The sequence below is a fragment of the Tachysurus fulvidraco genome, chromosome 26 (genome assembly GCF_022655615.1).
Source record: "Tachysurus fulvidraco isolate hzauxx_2018 chromosome 26, HZAU_PFXX_2.0, whole genome shotgun sequence".
NCBI lineage: Eukaryota > Metazoa > Chordata > Actinopteri > Siluriformes > Bagridae > Tachysurus > Tachysurus fulvidraco.
Genome location: NC_062543.1, coordinates 2,214,536 through 2,232,016, shown reverse-complemented (window position 1 = coordinate 2,232,016; position 17,481 = coordinate 2,214,536). Strand labels below are relative to the sequence as shown.

Here is a 17,481-nt window from a genome sequence, read left to right as displayed (position 1 = left end):
ATGCCAGTGTGGTTGTAAAAGCAAGTAAGAATTCAACAGCACTTCTGCAAAATATAATAGAATTTTATTTCATTTCACTGGAAATTGCATACTGTTTATAACAGTGTACGTAACAAATAAATTGTAAAAACGTCATTTAAAAAAAGGTTAAATTCATTAAGTGTCTTTTTTTTGTAAAAATCCACAATAAAATGTTTTTTTTTCTTTGTTCAATTTCACAAATTTGAATTTGCACCTCTAGGGTGAGCCAAAGCACCGTTCAGGTCCAAAACAGCCATGAAGCACCAAACAGGGAAAATACATTATAAAGAAAATAAAATACAAATAAATAAAAATACAATCAAATAAAATGTAATAAATAAATAAATAAATAATATGGTATCAGGGTCGATCTGCTGCTCCTCACATGCACTGGGTGGTTTATTATTTGCAAATAAAATGAAATAAATTGCGCATCAGAGCCCGAAAACAACCGGTGGAGACTTTATTTATGACTCATGCAGAGGACAGAGGTACGTAATTAATGCGTGTGTGCGCACGCGCCTGGTTTTCATCCCCCACGTACTACTGATGAATAAATTGTATCGTGCAATTAAGAACGTATGATTTGCATTTGCAAAAAAAAAAAAAATGCAAATTTTTTTTAACACAACCTGCATAATGGCGGACGAGTAAAAGCGCGTGCACTCTTTCTCCTCCTCTTCCTCCACCTCCACCTCCTCCCAGAACCTATGGAGCCTGTATGTTTTGTTTTTTTTTACCCTCAGCGCATGCGCATTTCAGCAAAAGGGAGGGAGGAAGAAAAAAAAAACGTTCGATTCATTTTTTATTTAATAATTTTTCTTTCTTTTTTTTTGAGAAAAAATTCTCGCATTGGAAAAAATTGCGCTTCCGTCATCCTGAGTGAGAGGGAGGATCCTTCTGCTCTGCACTGCCCTGGAAAGGGGGAGAAAAAAAAATTCAGTTTCACCCGCATCTTTTTTTTTTTTGGGAGGTAACGAAGGCGGCGCGTGCCGCTTTGCTCCCCCTCCCAGCCCCCCCACCCCTTTTCCAAATTAGAAATCATTGTAGAATTTGTTTCCCTGCACAGGCCGCCCGCCCGCCCGCCCGCGCGCGCGCTTTACTCGCCTCTAATTTGCGCATCCGGACTCGGAGACACTGATGCTTTCTTTGGTAAGATCAACTTATTTTCTCAGTGCGCGTTGTTGCGTCAAATTTTAAAGCGAGCAATGAAACATTTCTCCTTTTGCTTCCTTCCCCTAAAATTAACTTTCTTAGGAATTTTCTCCTCGTGCATCGGGGCGATTTTTAAACCTCGCAATAGAGACGATTATAAGTTGGGAAAATTTATTTTAAGGAATGCAAAAAAAAGGGGAAAAAAAGCCGTCACGGTAAAGGGGAAACACAAAACCCCCTAAAGAGCAGCAGCGGCCATATTTGGCGATTTCTTTTTTTTCCCACTGAATTGTGCTTTTATTCGGAGATTAAAGCCGTGCGCGTGCCGTCGGATCAGTAATCGATGAGTCGATTTCCTGCACGTGCGTCAGTTTTAACGCGGTTTCGCTGTTTCTCGAGGTTAAAACGAAGGGATTTTATTTTCGGATTCTCTTTACAAAAAAAAAAAAACAGACCTGAATGTCGTTTTTGTTTTTGTTGCAAAATTAGCGCCCCCTGTGGTCAAATTCTTGGGGAAATTAAAGAAATTACGATTAATTCTGATTGCATTTCGCATCAGGATTTTATTTTTTTTTTGCAATTTTGATTTACTTTTTTTTTTTGCATCATTTTTCTACACACGTTGTTTAACGACGTTATGTTTTAATTTGTACCCTGGTGAAAATAACTGCACGACTCCAGCGTCCTTCCATGGAGTTATTTTGCATTTCCTCGCGCTCATTCCTCATTTTGTGCACTTTTATTAAAACCGATCTTATGCAAAAACTCTCATGTCGTTTCCTGGTAGAAACCAAAGCGCGGCTCGTGCTGCTCTGTCTTTCTGTGCACGGTTGCATCGATTTATGATATTTTTTTTTCCTTCTCGTCTGCACATATTATAAAAAAATCAATCAGAATTGACAGCATGTTGCAAATGGATGGCAGGCACGTGCATGCACGTGTGCATACGTGTGTTTTGTTTCTTGTGTGTTTTGTCATGCACACGTGATGAAGTGCATGCATTTTCATTCTTGCCATAAAAGCACAAGAAAGCATGAGCTGTGCAGTATTTTACAAGTTCAAGCCAAAATCCTCAAGCCTTCACCACTTGGATTTAAAGCTAAATAAGTAAATAAATAAAAAAGTAATATCTGTACAGGGCCAAATTCGATTATTTATGCAGCTTTCTCTTTCAGCAGCACGATAAACCGAGTTAAATTGATTTCCTTTTAATACATTGCTTCAACATACACAGTGTATTTCACCGTGCAGAGACTCAAAGAGATTTCCTTAAATTTACTCTGTCGCTATGGTTTGAATCAAATTTAAAGCAGCTCTATAATTCATTCATCAGACAGAGTGACAGTGTTAGACAAAACTTCCCTTTTTCACCATGACAGCGTGATATTCGTGAATCTTGTTGAGCTGGAGACCATTTTATTTTTAATTTTACTTGTTTCAATGCAATACCTAACAATCTGATAACTGAGACGTGCTCAGAATGCTAACATTGGATTAGAGGGTTTCCTGCGTGGCTTGTGAAAATATCTTTTGTAATGGAAAAAGATTTCGCCTTCAAATGATGAAGCAAAGGAGGAATAAAAAAGTATGCATGCTTTTTTTTTCTTTTTTCTTCCTTCCCATGCACCAAATTATCATTCAAGAAAGCTTTGTGTTTGGATAACCAATTCTTTATTCTTTTTTCTTTCTTTTTTCACATTTTTTTTTAAACAGTGTCATTGGTTTCTGGTTTAAATCTTGAATTGATTTGATTCGAAATGCTTGGTGATGTAGGGAACCATACATACTGGGTATGGGTCACCGTACTTAATCGTATGTCACGTCACTTAACGTCCATGCTGAACATAATGTACTGGAACCTTTTTAAATTGTAAAAAATGATTATTATGCACAGAGATCTTGGATTACTGGATAAATAACTTTCTTAATAAAGTGCTAGAAAATAACGTGATGTTGCAGCATGTTCTAGAAACTGTAGGTTTTTTTTGTATTTTTTTTTTTAAAGAAAGAAACGACATCTTGCATTCATTCCATTTTAATCTTATTAGAATGTTATTTATTTATTTATTTATTGCATTTTGCGCTCATAGTCTGGGGAAAACGTGATGGTGTGGAGTTTTTTGTGCTTGTTCAGATTTGACCTTTGCATTAACACTTCTCTATCTGCTTTTGTTTCTCGAATTGAGACTGAAACTGGAGCTGTAGGTGAACATGATGGGATTTTTAGGAAATTCAGTAACTTGGGCATGTACTGAATTGTACTGAGATTCATTTAAAAAAAAAAAAACTTTACATGTTTTTTTAATATTGATGCAATTTTTAAAAATCGGAATAATTTCTCCGCTTCTGAGCGCTGGGTCTTAAGCTGTCGTGTTTCTAAAGAATAAAAGTAAATAAAAAGTAATTTAATGCTAATAGAAATGTAAAAAAAAATTTCTTTAGGGTTTCATTTACATTTATCCTTTTATTTAATTCAATTTATGTTTATTTGTATAGCGCTTTTTTTTTACAATGGGCTTTGTCTCAAAGCAGCTTTACAGAACATAAACATAGAACAGAAGGTAAACAAAATACAGTCACTTTTTTTTAAAAAAAAAAAAAGCAGCATAATTTTGTAAAATGATAAAGAATCTTCCGACCAATCAGAATGAAGTATTCGTAGCGCTCTGGTCGAGCCTGGTGTAGCTCATTTATCTTAGTGAATCTGTGGTTCGTTATGACTCGTTGCTGTTGGTTTTGTCTGGCTGCTTTCCAAATTGTTGACACAACTTTTGATCTGTTGCTTTTTTTTATTTTGTTTTTATTCTTTTTACGTCGCTCTCGTGTTCTGCGGCCGCTGGATAAACACGATCGACCCTTCGACTTTCAACCTCGAGAAACACGTTTTAATAAAACTATCGTTACTGTATGTTTAAGGCAAAACAAATATCAAGGTAAAAGTGGAAAAATCTGTAGCAGACATTCTGAAGGGTAAATCTTTGTTTATGTTCAAGGTTTTAGGTTCAAGTGTGAGACTTGGAAGGTAATTAAATAAATAAAAAAACTACACTGAATCTAATCGTGTCTACAGATATTTCATAGTATACAGCCGAAGAACGAAGAAATGATATTTATGGTATACAATGATTTTAATTTGTTTATGATTCATTTGGTTGTCATTAAGTTTGTTCTTTTCCAATACTCCTGCTGTTGATGTGTGGATGAATATTTTTTTTTTTCTTTTTGAAGGGAAAAAACAAGTGAGATCGGACTTAGCGGTATTACTTGAGGGATTTCTTCAGTTATCACAGTAATTTTGAATGTATTCTTATAATCCTATGTTAAAAAGCTTCATAAAATCTACATACACTAGCACCTGTGTGACTAGTTATGAATTTACACACAGGGATTAGAAACGTGTATAGTGCATAAAATGCGCAAAACCTTCTGTCAATACGGTGCAGATGTCGAGCAGAGCTTTAGCTTCATGACTGAACAAAAGTCAAGGAAATTGTAGAACGGGTCAAATGTATTTCCAGTGTTTAGATGACACCAGTAAGGATGCCAATTTTCTCATTGTGTGAACAAAACCGCTTTAATACACACTGGGATATAAGCCATTTTAAGCTGAAATGCTGTCGGGAATGATGTTTATTAGAAAATTAGTAAGCACAACTTCTGATCGATCACAATCGAGAACGTGGTATAATAATATGTGCTCTAAAGGGGTTTTCACACAGCTCTTAACTCCGAGGTATCGTCACGCTAATCCTCGCTTTTACCCCCAGGAAGAAGAACGTGTGATTTACATGTGTAATGCAGAAGCGTGGTTAGGAAGCACGGCTTTTCCCCCGAAGTTATAAAACTCCGCTCTGAATCACGATCAGTGTCACATCACGGTGCCAGAAATGTATCGGTGCCTCATATCGGGTGAAAACCAGGACGTAGCAATGCTTAACGATAACGGCGACATCGCAAAGTTATCTCGTGTACTTTATCCACACTGTTCAAGTGTTCAGAAAAATGCTGGTCTAATTTCTTTCATTTTTTTTTTTATATCAGTATCGGTGATGGAAACTGTTGAGTCGGCTAATCCAGGTTTGCTTGGATTCCAATGCTCTTTTATAAGTTTGGGTCTGATAAAATCAAACCCACATCATCCAGCGTCATTGTAGTGACCTCTCTGCTTCAGCGCCTTCACGAACACTGGAACCTGCATTAAGTCATTTTTAAACACAAAGCTTGTTTTAGGAAACAGACTTTTTTTTTTTTTTAATTATTATCGTTGAGCTAATGATAAAGTTCGCTTTATTCTTTTGTCAGTTCTTTTGACAGGGTTGCCGTGGTAACACTCGCCTGCTCAGGAACTTATTTATTTTCTTAAGTGCCTTTTTTTTTTTATTAATTTTTTTGTACACTCTTTTCTCGGTTGGTATTATTTCAAAGTTTACATATGAACTTTTATTTTTTGTACATTTGTAAGTACGTTTTTCGAAAGACATGCTGGGAATGTGCTCCCGGGAGTTTAGATTATTTTTTTACTATATAATACAAAATATTATATATATAATATTATATATTTCTCATTTCTTTTGACAACGTGAACGTAATGTGAGCAGAATTTCTTCCTACATGATACGAAGCAGTCCGCCATCTTGGAATTTTTTACAATCGCCTGAAACTTTTTTTTTAAATATATACGACACGATCCATCATCCGTGCTACAACCTGATGGATGTATTTTGTCCTTTTGATATGGATTAAAAACGAGACATGTTTTTAAACGTGGATGTGTTTGTGTCGTCTGGGTCTTTGTGTAAACTTACCTCAGAAGTGACTCTTTTTTTCAGTTGTTCTTGTAGCTTTTTTTTGTCTGGCTCTGGTACTATAAAAAAAATCACTACCCCCTCCTTGTGTATTCGCTCTAAATCACTGAAGACAGTGGGGGGTACAGGGGTGTGACCACGTCACGCCATGGCCACCTCTGATGCTCTGTACGTTCATAAACTCATATACAATAGACAAAGTTTTTTTTTTTCTTCGCCGCCTTCGATGTTTCAGTTTCTTTGTTCAGCGATGATTGATTTTTTTTTTTCATGTACACTGATTTTTAGTTTGTTTAAATCACACCTTGGTCCAGTTTCCTCTTTCGATTCCGTTCGTCTCCGTACTGTGGGTGCGATTGAACAAAAATCTCCGATCCGAGATCATCTCGGCGTACGTCTTTAGCCGGACTGTGGTGTGGTTCGATAAATGCAAGAAAGCGTTTAGTTAGAATATTTTCACCACTTTGTGTTTTTAAATGGTTTAATATGATGATAATATAAACCTGTTAAACTAAATAGTTTGTTTGGTTTATCATACAGCTTTTTTGTTCTGATGATAAAAACACGACAGAATTAAAATTCCTAACATTGAAACAGCATTTTTAGGAGTTTCAGCTATATGAAATAACTATCTTTAAATAATGCAAGAACTTCCTGATTGATTTTTTTTTCCATTTTGGAGAGCATTTGAAAGCAGATTTGTACTGATTTGCTTCCAGTGGTTGAAAATGTTGATTTAATGTAGCTGGAAAGTCAAAGTGGATAAGAAAGGATATCATTTTGTTTTTAATTTACCCACGGTATTGTGGAAGTGCTGTACCTGAAGTAACGGCCAGACATTTTCCACTATTATAGCTCAAGTTTATTATTAAACCTCATCATCGTTTCATTCTTCAGATATTCCCCAGTTTACCGTCTCCTTATAGCATCTAATTACTGACTCCATCAACACTGTGGTGGGTTTTTTTTTCTCCTCACTTCCCTTTTTCCGTTTTGAATTTTTGTGCTATTTTCCTGCCTGCTGTCTCTGACTAAGAATAAAATTTTCATAGAAATATTCAAAACATTTCCTCCCACCAGTCTGGCTCCTCTCTGGCGTACATTTATAAAAATAAATTCTGTAATTTTCCGTGTGAAGTTTCCCGAGCCGGACTGTAATTTTCAGCCATGTTGAAATGTCAGGGGCAAAAATTATTGAACCCTTTTGTCTTCAGGTCTCGCCTTTAGCCGGGGCATTTGGGGGAAGGTAGAAAGCAGGAGGGAGAGAAAAAGGGGACACTCTCGCTTTTTCTCTGCTTATGAGCTTTCGTGCATTATTTTGCATTCCCAGCTATTCAAAGCACGTCTAATAAATTGCTTTTAGTAAGGTTTTTTTTTTATGAGTGTGTGGGTGCAGGAGTTATTGTCATGCTGATAATAAATTGTCGCGTCTCCTCACTGACCCTTTGTGCTAAGGGAGAAAGAAAGAAAAAAAGCAACTAAAATGCCGAATTGTCAACGAACACTGTAGTTTGACTTTAATCATCCCCCCCATGCGATTTCTTTTCCAAGCGATGATCAATAACAATTAAACACAACCATGTAACATTTATTGATGTCGTCATGACGTAATAGTCACTTAAACATGGATCGTGATCATGAAAATACAAAGGAGGAAAAATCGTTGAAGCTTCGTTTTAGCAGCTAATGTGAATATAATTTGTCTTAATCTTCTGTTAAAGGCTTTTGATATTAAAAATAACAAAACAGTAAAATTATTTTAAGTTTTAACATGCTCCAAAAGTGCAATTATTAAAAGTATATTTTTTAGTTTAATTTATTTTCCTAAAGGTATTTTTAAATTATTATAAAATAACAATCTTAACAGAATTTGTCATAGCTAAGTAAATGCAAGTATTTTTTATAAAAAACCATTACGGTGCATTAAATCAGTAGCTATCACTTTTGGCTAGTTTTTAATTTGCCAAAAATAAACAAACTGTTTTGGAATTAAAAATATATTAAATTGTCAAATATTTAAACCATTTTGAAATAAATAACGGTGCATTCTTTTAAAATTTGTCAAACTTTTTTCACATTTTAAAGTTGACGTATTTTTTTCTCCCAATTTATTTTTAACAATTTTTCATGGTCACTCTTTATTTGTTTGTTTGTTTTTTATTTACTATTTTATAAATTTTTCTCTTCATTCTGTTTATTCTATATCTTGCAGCTCACCGTAAAGAGAACCGATCTAATACGTAGCTTTTGATATTTATAGGATTGGATGAAACTACAGAAGCTTTTTATTTATTTTTCGCACTTTTTTGTTGTTTATTTTTTTTTAATCGTTGACAGCTTCCTTGTAATTTACGGCTTTGCATGTTTTAACTTGCATACTGTAATTCCCCAAGAAACTGTTTAATCTGTCGCATTTGCTGAAATTAAACAAAAGTGCTGGAGCAGGAAGAAATTGCACGGTTGTGGGGAAAACACCATCAGGTTACAGATATTTGGCTCAGGAATTTTTTTTGAGGTTGTATCTCACGTGAAGGGAAGATTCTGCCTCCTGATATGATGCGCTATCGTTGACCTGAAATGACAGTTCCGCTTTTTTTAGCACAAGATCATAACCACGTCTTATGTTCTAATGTTTATAAAAGAAGAAAAGATTTGAGGAAAGAGGAAAAAATAACCAGATGACATTTAGATGACGTTTGAGTTTTTCCGTGTGCAGACATCAGATTTACCGGTTTGGCATGTCGTCGTCTTTAGGTCCTAAACAAAACATTTTTACATTAGCTTAAAAGTAAATCTCAGCCCGTCAGTGTTTCATCACCTTGCTGTTTTTCTGACCAGTTAGCATGCTAATTAAGCCTTAGCATGATATATTAGCTGGAGCACTTTTCCTCAGATGGTGAACATGGCTTTATAAATCAGATCAGTTTTAAAATGAATTTGCATCTGTTCATAGAAAAATTTGCTTGAGATTGTCATATTGTCTGTCTGTTGTCATGAAGCTAAATGAAATGCTTCGTTTTCCAGGATGCCGTTTGAGACTTAGCTTTTAGCTAAATGACCGCGACGTTAGAACGAACCATGAATACTTTGTAGTGATTCTTTAGATCTATTTCTTGTTCAAAATCCCACAATATACATAGAAATACAGGTTGATTTGTGTTAGGGTCACTTTAAAGGTGTAGTTATTCATTTTAGTGAAACATACCTAAAGCCAGCTCACGCATACAACTGCATTTGGCCTTATCCAGAGCGACATACGTTTTCATCTTATTTTATTCAACTGAGCAATTATGGGTTGAGGGCCTTGCTCAGGGGCCCAGCTGGGTGCAGTTTGGTTGACCTGTGGTTTGAACTCATGACCTTCTAATTAGCCATTGTGCTACCACATTTCTCTAGCTAGCTGAATAAAAAGAAACAGAAGTACAGTAGCTTTCTTTAGTATTAACTCTAACACTAGGTAAAAAAAGACTTCATGCTATTATAAGAGGCGGAGCTTTCTGTATCATTGGTTGGAAGATGTTGGTGGTTCATATTAATTTATTGCCACCATTTTTTTTATGCATGTGATGCAACAAAGATCGAATTTCATCCATTGACCAGATTTTATTTTGATCAAAGCTAGAAATATCTGAGGAGAAAATGGAGTGTGTTCTCAGTTAAAAATCACTGACCGCACCTTTAACTTCGGAGCTGCCTCGAGATCGGCATGCGATATGCTAATTAATGACGGAACAAAATCTAAGGAGGAAATGGAGTTTTATATTGATATAATAAAACTAGTAACTGCTTTTTGGTTTTTACCGTCTCGGTTTAATGAGTCCATAAACAGCAGCGCCTCTCATTTTTCTCGTCTACTCCGAACTCGCTTTGCAACTTTGATTCATATCAGGAAGAAAATGTCAGCACGTCAGGAGCTTAGCAGCAGCCACGAAGCCGGGGCCGAATTTCTAATTTTAGACCTCTCTTTCAGGATTTATTTTCATCTAATTCGAGTCTGGTTTTCAATAGCGCCTAGTTATTAAATTTTAATTCAGGGCAGCATTAGCATATAAATTGAAAGAAGGCTCCGTTGCATTGCTCATTCGTTCAGATGGAATTTTAAGACCTGACATTTATGGGTTTTTTTTTTTTTTTTTGTGTGTGTTGGTTTTTTCCCCCCCTCGAAACCATTTCGATTCATGTAAAAAAAAAAAAAAAAAAGGGAAAAGAAAAAAAATTCCTTCCTCCAATATATTTGTACATTATTGCTTTTTTTATTAGTAGTATTTATATATTTATTTTAATATTTATTTTTAAATTGCAGGCTGGAGATGTGACTGCAGTAATTGAATGCAGGGCCGCAAAACATTTCTTGTGCCAAAAAAATGGAGCAGCTTGACATACTGTAATATTTCCATCCTTAGCTGTAGAAAAAAAAAAAATATATATATATATATTAAATTCTCTCACTTGCTTCGGTGTTAAAATTTCAGATTCCTGCTCGGGCTTCAGTGAATATTCAGCTTGTGCCGCTTTTCTTAAGCGATCCTAAAAAGGTCTTATGTAAGGAGGAAAAAGTTCCATCTCGCTAAGCTTGTGCGCTGCAAAATTATTTTCGCAAAATGGGTCAAATCACTGAAAATATCTCCTCCCTCTGAAATTTAACCTGACAGCTCATTTACTATCTCAGCCGTTTTTCTTTATGCGAGAGCACTGCAGTTTTCAGCGAGGCGGCTGAGGCGAGTTCCATGTGAAATAGCAGCAGGGTGGAAATTCACAGCGCATAATTCCCTCACTGAGGTGTGAAGAAGTGCGTGCTAAATTCCATCTGCGAGCTCGAATGCAGTTCCAACGCAGCTCGTGTTAACCACAGGCCTCGACGGTGTTGCTTTAAATATTTATTTGTACACCTTATGCATATTTGTATGGATGGATAGATAGATACACATCTTTACTGCTATGTGGCTTCAGCAGGATAAGTTGTCCTCAGATTATTTTGTAGTTTTACATGTAATTATTTAAATGAACATATATTGTTGCCTCTGTCACTTTGTTACTGACATTTCTGTCCTGGATTTTGGAGAACGACTCTAAACTCTAGCTGCATTTTTGCTGAAAATGTACCGGTGTTTTTTTTTTAAATGTTTTTCAAGCTTGTCTAGCTAGTGCTTGTCTAACTTTTCTGGCTAGTCCTTTTTTAGCTAGTGCTTGTCTAACTTTTCTAGCTAGTCCTTTTTTAGCTAGTGCTTGTCTAACTTTTTTAGCTAGTGCTTGTCTAACTTTTCTAGCTAGTCTTTTTTTAGCTAGTGCTTGTCTAACTTTTCTGGCTAGTCCTTTTTTAGCTAGTGCTTGTCTACCTTTTCTAGCTAGTCCTTTTTTAGCTAGTGCTTGTCTAACTTTTTTAGCTAGTGCTTGTCTAACTTTTCTAGCTAGTCTTTTTTTAGCTAGTGCTTGTCTAACTTTTCTAGCTAGTCTTTTTTTAGCTAGTGCTTGTCTAACTTTTCTGGCTAGTCCTTTTTTTAGCTTGTCTAACTTTTTTAGCTAGTGCTTGTCTAACTTTTCTAGCTAGTCCTTTTTTTAGCTAGGGCTTGTCTAACTTTTCTAGCTAGTCTTTTTTTAGCTAGTGCTTGTCCATCTTTTCACTTAATTTCTTCAGTGTCTTCACTGATGGTTCAACTGAAACAGTTTATCGTTCGTCTTTAAGACAATTAATCGGGTTCTTCTGATTTTAAGATTTCAGCTGTGCTGAAGCTGATAAACCTCACTAACCTTCTGTATGTCTCACGTTGTGTTCTTCAGAAGGTCTAGTGATGTTAAAAACAAACAAATCTCCAGTGTTCTGTGTTCATTCATTAACAACCCTATATTAAAGAAAATGGCTCCAGTTTCTTCAATCTTCTCTGAGAATATGTATTTGTAAATACCCCCCCCCCCCACACACACACACACACACACACGCGCGCACAAACTGAATAAGACTGGAGCCTGAAATGTCCACATCAGATTCCGATTTCATCACTTTGCTTGTTGGACGACGGCCAAGCGGGAAGGACTGTTTTTAAAAAAATAAACACACACCATGTCTGAAACACTCGAGTAAAAGCTCTTGTCTCTTTCCTTGTTTGTCAGCAGGTCGTCTCCTCACTGCAGTTTATCGTTTAAGTGCAGTTAAATATTCGACATTGCCTTCTGTCCACACACAGCCCACATCATGCTTGGTCTCATACTTAGCATCTTTTATTTTCTTCTGATTTAATCATTTGGCAGATATTTCTCTGAAGCGCCATTAGATCTGTTACGCTTAACAGACTTGGCATTACTCCATACTCATTACACATCAATTAGTCACCAGAAAACATTCGACTAATTAGTCTTTCTTTTAATTAAAGATGTGATTGATTAGCTTCGGAGGGGCACATGAGCCCTTTCAGAACTTTTATACCTCAGCTTTCTTTCCTTTAGATATGATGTGTACTTTAATTTCTTGTGGTTTTAAGTAAACAAAACCCTCTTTGGTCAATCTGTTGGTCTTTTTTAGGATGTTTTTGTCATGACGCTCACCTCGATATAGCACATCATGGTGTGATGTCACAGTATTGGTATCAAAACATCAGAATAAAGATAATAAACCCAAATATCTTTGTCTTCAGCTCCAGTAGTGCTTTATCCTGGGATCTGTCCCTGGATGACGGTTGTTTTTGATAGCAAGCAATATCATTCTTTTTCACTCTCCCTTGCTGTGTTTGAACAACCAAGTCATTCTTCTGGCATTCTGACAAGTTTCATTTTTTGATCTCTAGGTGACTGATGATGATCTTGAATTTCCTGTAACTCCATGTGTGTTTACTTTCTCCTGCAGCCTTCGTAGCCGTGGCTGAACCCCAGCGGAGCCATGAGTACTCAGGAGGTCCCCAACTCCAGCCTGAATCAGGGCGATACGCCCACCGAGACACTTTCTGCCCAGGCCGTACCCGCCTCCTCGCCCAAGAACACTGTCCATCAGATGAAGACCGAGCCTTGCCGCACGCCCACCACCTCAACCAGCAACGGCAAAGAGAGCGACGGCAGCCTTCCTGCTGAGATCTGTGTGGTGATCGGGAGTCCTCGCAATTCCCAAACTCAGGGTGAGCATGTGTTACTGTATACGAAGACTCGTGCGCGTGTGTGGGAGACTTGTCTTAGTGGTTCGGAGGTTTGACTTGGTCCTCCGGTGGTTGAATGTTCGATTCCTGCCTCTTTCGTGTGTTGGCAGATTTTGCATATTTTCCCTGTGTTTCCTCGGGGTTCACTGGTTTTCTTTTCCAGTCCTGCATAGTCATATGACAAGCTGTTTTTTTTTTTTTTTTCCTTAAATAAGGGATTAAATATGTCATTATGGTCAAGGTTAAAATTTTCTGACATTGTTTTCTGATCACAGGCTCCTACGTCTGCCGAGTGTGTGGGAAGAAGTACAAGTACTACAACTGCTTTCAGACGCATGTCCGTGCTCACAGAGGTACAGAACTTTAAAGATCTATTGCAAGAAACTGCTGGTGCTTTTAATATTGCACATCGTGCCCTCAGGGTTCGCTTCCCTAAAACACAAAATGTTCTGTTTTCTAACAACAGAGATTTTTGCATTGTTGAACATTTACAGTCTCACCTGCATTTATGGGTAAATATTGCTGAAAGTTTCTACTGAAGAAAAAAGTCCTTGAAATTGCTTACACTGTGAAGGGGTGTGGGTAGGGGGTGTGTGGGTAGGGTGTAGGGGGTGGGTGTGGGTAGGGGGTGTAAGAATTCACTTACTGCAACAACACATTTAGGATCCTCGAAGCAGCCATTTTTTTTTTGTTAATTTCAGAAATTGTATTTAATTTACAATTGAGGTTTTTTTTTTTTTAATTCCAGGAATGAATGAATTTATTTAATAATGGTCCCTATTAACTTATCTTTTTTTAATGAAGTAATAAATAAAACATTTTTTGAAAAAAAAAAAATATATATATATATATATATATTCTGTAAATAAACATAAGAATTTTATTCATAATAAATTCCAAAAATATTTTTGTAAAGTTTTTATTTATTTATTTATTTATTTTGATGCGAAATGCAGATTGCTTTTGTTGTTTGTTTTCTCATTGTTTGGATTGTTGTCTCACCTTGAAATAACACTTATCTCATTCCTTTTTTATTTTATTTTTTAAATTTAATGTTTGTGACATTTCTTTCTCTTTCTCTATCTTGCTTTCTTTCTTTGGTTAAACAGCAGTTTCTCAGAGTCTCTTAACTCTCTTACACTCACCTGTGTATACACACACACACACACACACACGCACCCCTTCAGTTTAAAGACAGAATTCTTCTGATCCGTTTTAAATGAGCACGAGGACAGAACGTCGGACAGACGGCATGTTTATCGGGTCCTTTTTTTTAATTCGAGTGATGTGTAATCTGCCCAATGAACCGCTGATGGTGGAGATTTTGCCTGGCTCAAGACTTTAAGACTTCAGGATATGAAATATTTTTTATGTTCGAGATTTTATTTCATGGAGTGAAACATCAAGAGAATTGTCGTTTCTTCTCTCGTGCAGAATCTGAGAGCACCATGCCCACGGAACCGTCGCCTCACGGCCCGAACAGTGAGTTCAGAGGAATTTTTACATTTCCGCTCGTCTGTTTGAGGACGATATCAAGTTAATGTGATTTTGTGTGTGTTTGTGTGTGTGTGTGTGTGTGTTCAGATGCTTTCCGTTACACGTGTGATATTTGTGGGAAGAAGTATAAATACTACAGCTGCTTCCAGGAGCACAGAGAACTGCATGCCGTGGACGGTGAGCTGATATTTATTTTTTATTCAAAAAACAATTTGCAGAATTTTCACAGCGGTTTTGTATCTAAATTAAGATGCTGTTAGTTTTTATAGTCATTATGATGTTCTTTTGAATTTCCTACCTTTTGGGAATGACTACATTCCTTGTGTTGGGTCTTTGAGGGGAAAAAATGATCAATTAAAAACAGCATAATAATTTTTAGATTTAGGAATAATATACACAATATAATTTAATATTTAGGGGGCACAGTGGCTTAGTGGTTAGCACGTTCGCATCACACCTCCAGGGTTGGGGGTTCGATTCCCACCTCCGCCTTGTGTGTGTGGAGTTTGCATGTTCTCCCCGTGCCTCGGGGGTTTCCTTCGGGTACTCCGGTTTCCTCCCCCAGTCCAAAGACATGCATGGTAGGTTGATTGGCATCTCTGGAAAATTGTCCGTAGTGTGTGTGTGTGTGTGAGTGAATGAGAGTGTGTGTGTGCCCTGTGATGGGTTGGCACTCCGTCCAGGGTTTATCCTGACTCGATGCCCGATGACACCTGAGATAGGCACAGGCTCCCCGTGACCCGAGAAGTTCGGATAAGCGGTAGAAAATGAATGAATTAATTAAATATTTAACTTTTTAGAAAAGTGTAGCTAGAAATCGACTTTATTTTTCTGAAAATATTTTAACTAGTTCAACATTTTCTATTCATTTACTTTTTATTTTTATTATTAATCCATGCAAGAATTCTATCTTTTTTTTTCAATTGAATTATTTATTTTCAAACATTATAGATATTATATAGTTCAATTAGAAGTTACTTTTTTTTAAAGGTAATATTTTTACAATGTTCCATAAAACCCTTGAACGTATTTGTTTTTGCAGAAAATGACAGCAAATAAAAATGTTGACTGACTTAAATCATTAAAAAATAATTTCATTTTATCGTCTGCTTTGCACATCTCCGCTGGAAGACGGTTAACGTTGGCTGATGGTGTCCGTCATCACAACATTTAGGAGACGTTAATCTGGATTTTCCATTTCCGTCTTCCTCTCTAGATCCGTACGATCACGTGATTCCCGTGGAGGAGCCAAAGGAAGAGATCGAACCCTATCAGAAAATCGGACCAAGTAAAACAAGACTAAATTCTGCTAGCGTTATTGTTTGTCTCTGTTGTATTTGTTGACGTTTTTCCTTTCTGGAGGTACGAGGCTGATAAGTAGAAAACGCAAGTAGCACCTAGTGCATGTGTAAGCTCAGACTCAGAAAGGAGGCGTGGCCTAAAGGTGAATGTATGTCAAGTTATTTTTAATTGTACTTTTTTTAATCTTGTTCCGACTTTTTTTTCTGTAATACACAATGTATTTGATTCTCTTTTTATAACCAGCACCTTTTGACCAATCAGAATCGAGTATTCAACGGCTCTCGTATGAGCGTTATTTAGTTAGTTAGTTAGTTAGTTGCTACATTCGCCTCATCGTGCCTCTGGTGTATGTTATTTTTTTGTTTTCTTGTTTGATCTTAATGCTTGTTAACGCTTTCTACAGAAACGGGGAGCTACACCTGCGAATTCTGTGGAAAACAATATAAATACTTCAACCCTTATCAGGAGCATGTGGCACTTCACACTCCAATGAGTAAGATTTCTGTCTTTCCTTCAGTGTGTCTGTGATTACAGGAATTTAGCTGGGATTTCACTTTGTCCAATGGAAACATCGTGACTTCTCGAATATGACTGAAATGAAGGTGTAAATACGACCCAGAAATAGGTTCGGTACCAACCGAGTGCCCATCTTTCTCTTTCCCTTCTTCTAGCTCCTCTTAAGCTCCACCCACTGGTGTTTAAGCTCCACCCACCAGTGCTCGAGCCACATGATTAATCCCTTGTTCACTGCCACGTGATTTTAGCTCGATTGTTTATTTCTGGAGCCACCACGGAGACTCGGGTCATTTTAAGCGTGGTTAATGTTCTGAGTTGTAGTTTTAATACCTCTGTGATGAGTCTTGGTGATAATGATAACTAACTGTTTTTAGATGAGCTTCTTTCAGACCCACACGTTTGTCAGGAACAACAAAATTAAAAACAGACGCCACCTGATTTCTGATTACCTTTAAAATTTATTTTTTCTCTTTTTTATGTTCTTTCTCTTTTTGTGGGTTTCTGTCCATACTGTCGAAACGGGGTGCATAGAAGCCTTTATTATCACCACATATACATTACAGCACAGTGGAATTATTTGCTTCACATACCCCAACCGAGGAGGTTGGGGTCAGAGTGCAGGGGCAGCTATGATACAGCACCCCTGGAGCAGGGCGGGTTGAGGGCCTCGAACCCTGATCCTCCGATTCAACAACCCAGAGCCTTAACCGGTTGAGCCACCACGGCCCCACAAGTGTGATTTTGATTAGACTTTAAACTTGGATCTGATCCAAACAGATGAAGGTCACAACAAGGTCAAATGTTTGAAAGTTTTTTTACCAGCTTTTATTTGAAGTAAATTTAATGCTTTTGTGTTGAAAAGCGTAAATCTTTTTTGTGTCTTTATATTTTCGTTTCGTTTGTTTATTCTGTTTTCTTTTGTTTGGTTTCTTTCAGAAAGCTCGTTCGGTCTTAAAATCGAAGGGAAAACGGGGGTGCGGCCGAGCCGTGGAGATGCCAACAGTTCCCAGAGCTCCAACGGTAAGTCGCCTTGCATTATGTCGGGAAACGTGGGAAACATCATC

The 17,481-nt window shown here is 37.0% G+C and overlaps 1 protein-coding gene across 4 annotated transcripts in view; it reads left to right on the top strand.

The window, feature by feature from the left end:
* The first annotated feature begins 1,012 nt into the window (after nucleotides 1-1,012).
* The window catches only part of znf618 (zinc finger protein 618), a 30,137-nt gene continuing 13,668 nt past the window's right edge, over nucleotides 1,013-17,481 (top strand). For all 4 annotated transcript variants that reach the window (XM_027136767.2, XM_027136766.2, XM_027136765.2 and 1 more), the window contains exons 1-8: nucleotides 1,013-1,173; nucleotides 12,820-13,084; nucleotides 13,378-13,455; nucleotides 14,537-14,584; nucleotides 14,687-14,776; nucleotides 15,816-15,887; nucleotides 16,305-16,394; nucleotides 17,354-17,437. In XM_027136767.2, the coding sequence (XP_026992568.1) occupies nucleotides 12,853-13,084; nucleotides 13,378-13,455; nucleotides 14,537-14,584; nucleotides 14,687-14,776; nucleotides 15,816-15,887; nucleotides 16,305-16,394; nucleotides 17,354-17,437 (694 nt within the window). In that variant the 5' untranslated portion in view covers nucleotides 1,013-1,173; nucleotides 12,820-12,852. The remainder of the gene's footprint in view (nucleotides 1,174-12,819; nucleotides 13,085-13,377; nucleotides 13,456-14,536; nucleotides 14,585-14,686; nucleotides 14,777-15,815; nucleotides 15,888-16,304; nucleotides 16,395-17,353; nucleotides 17,438-17,481) is intronic.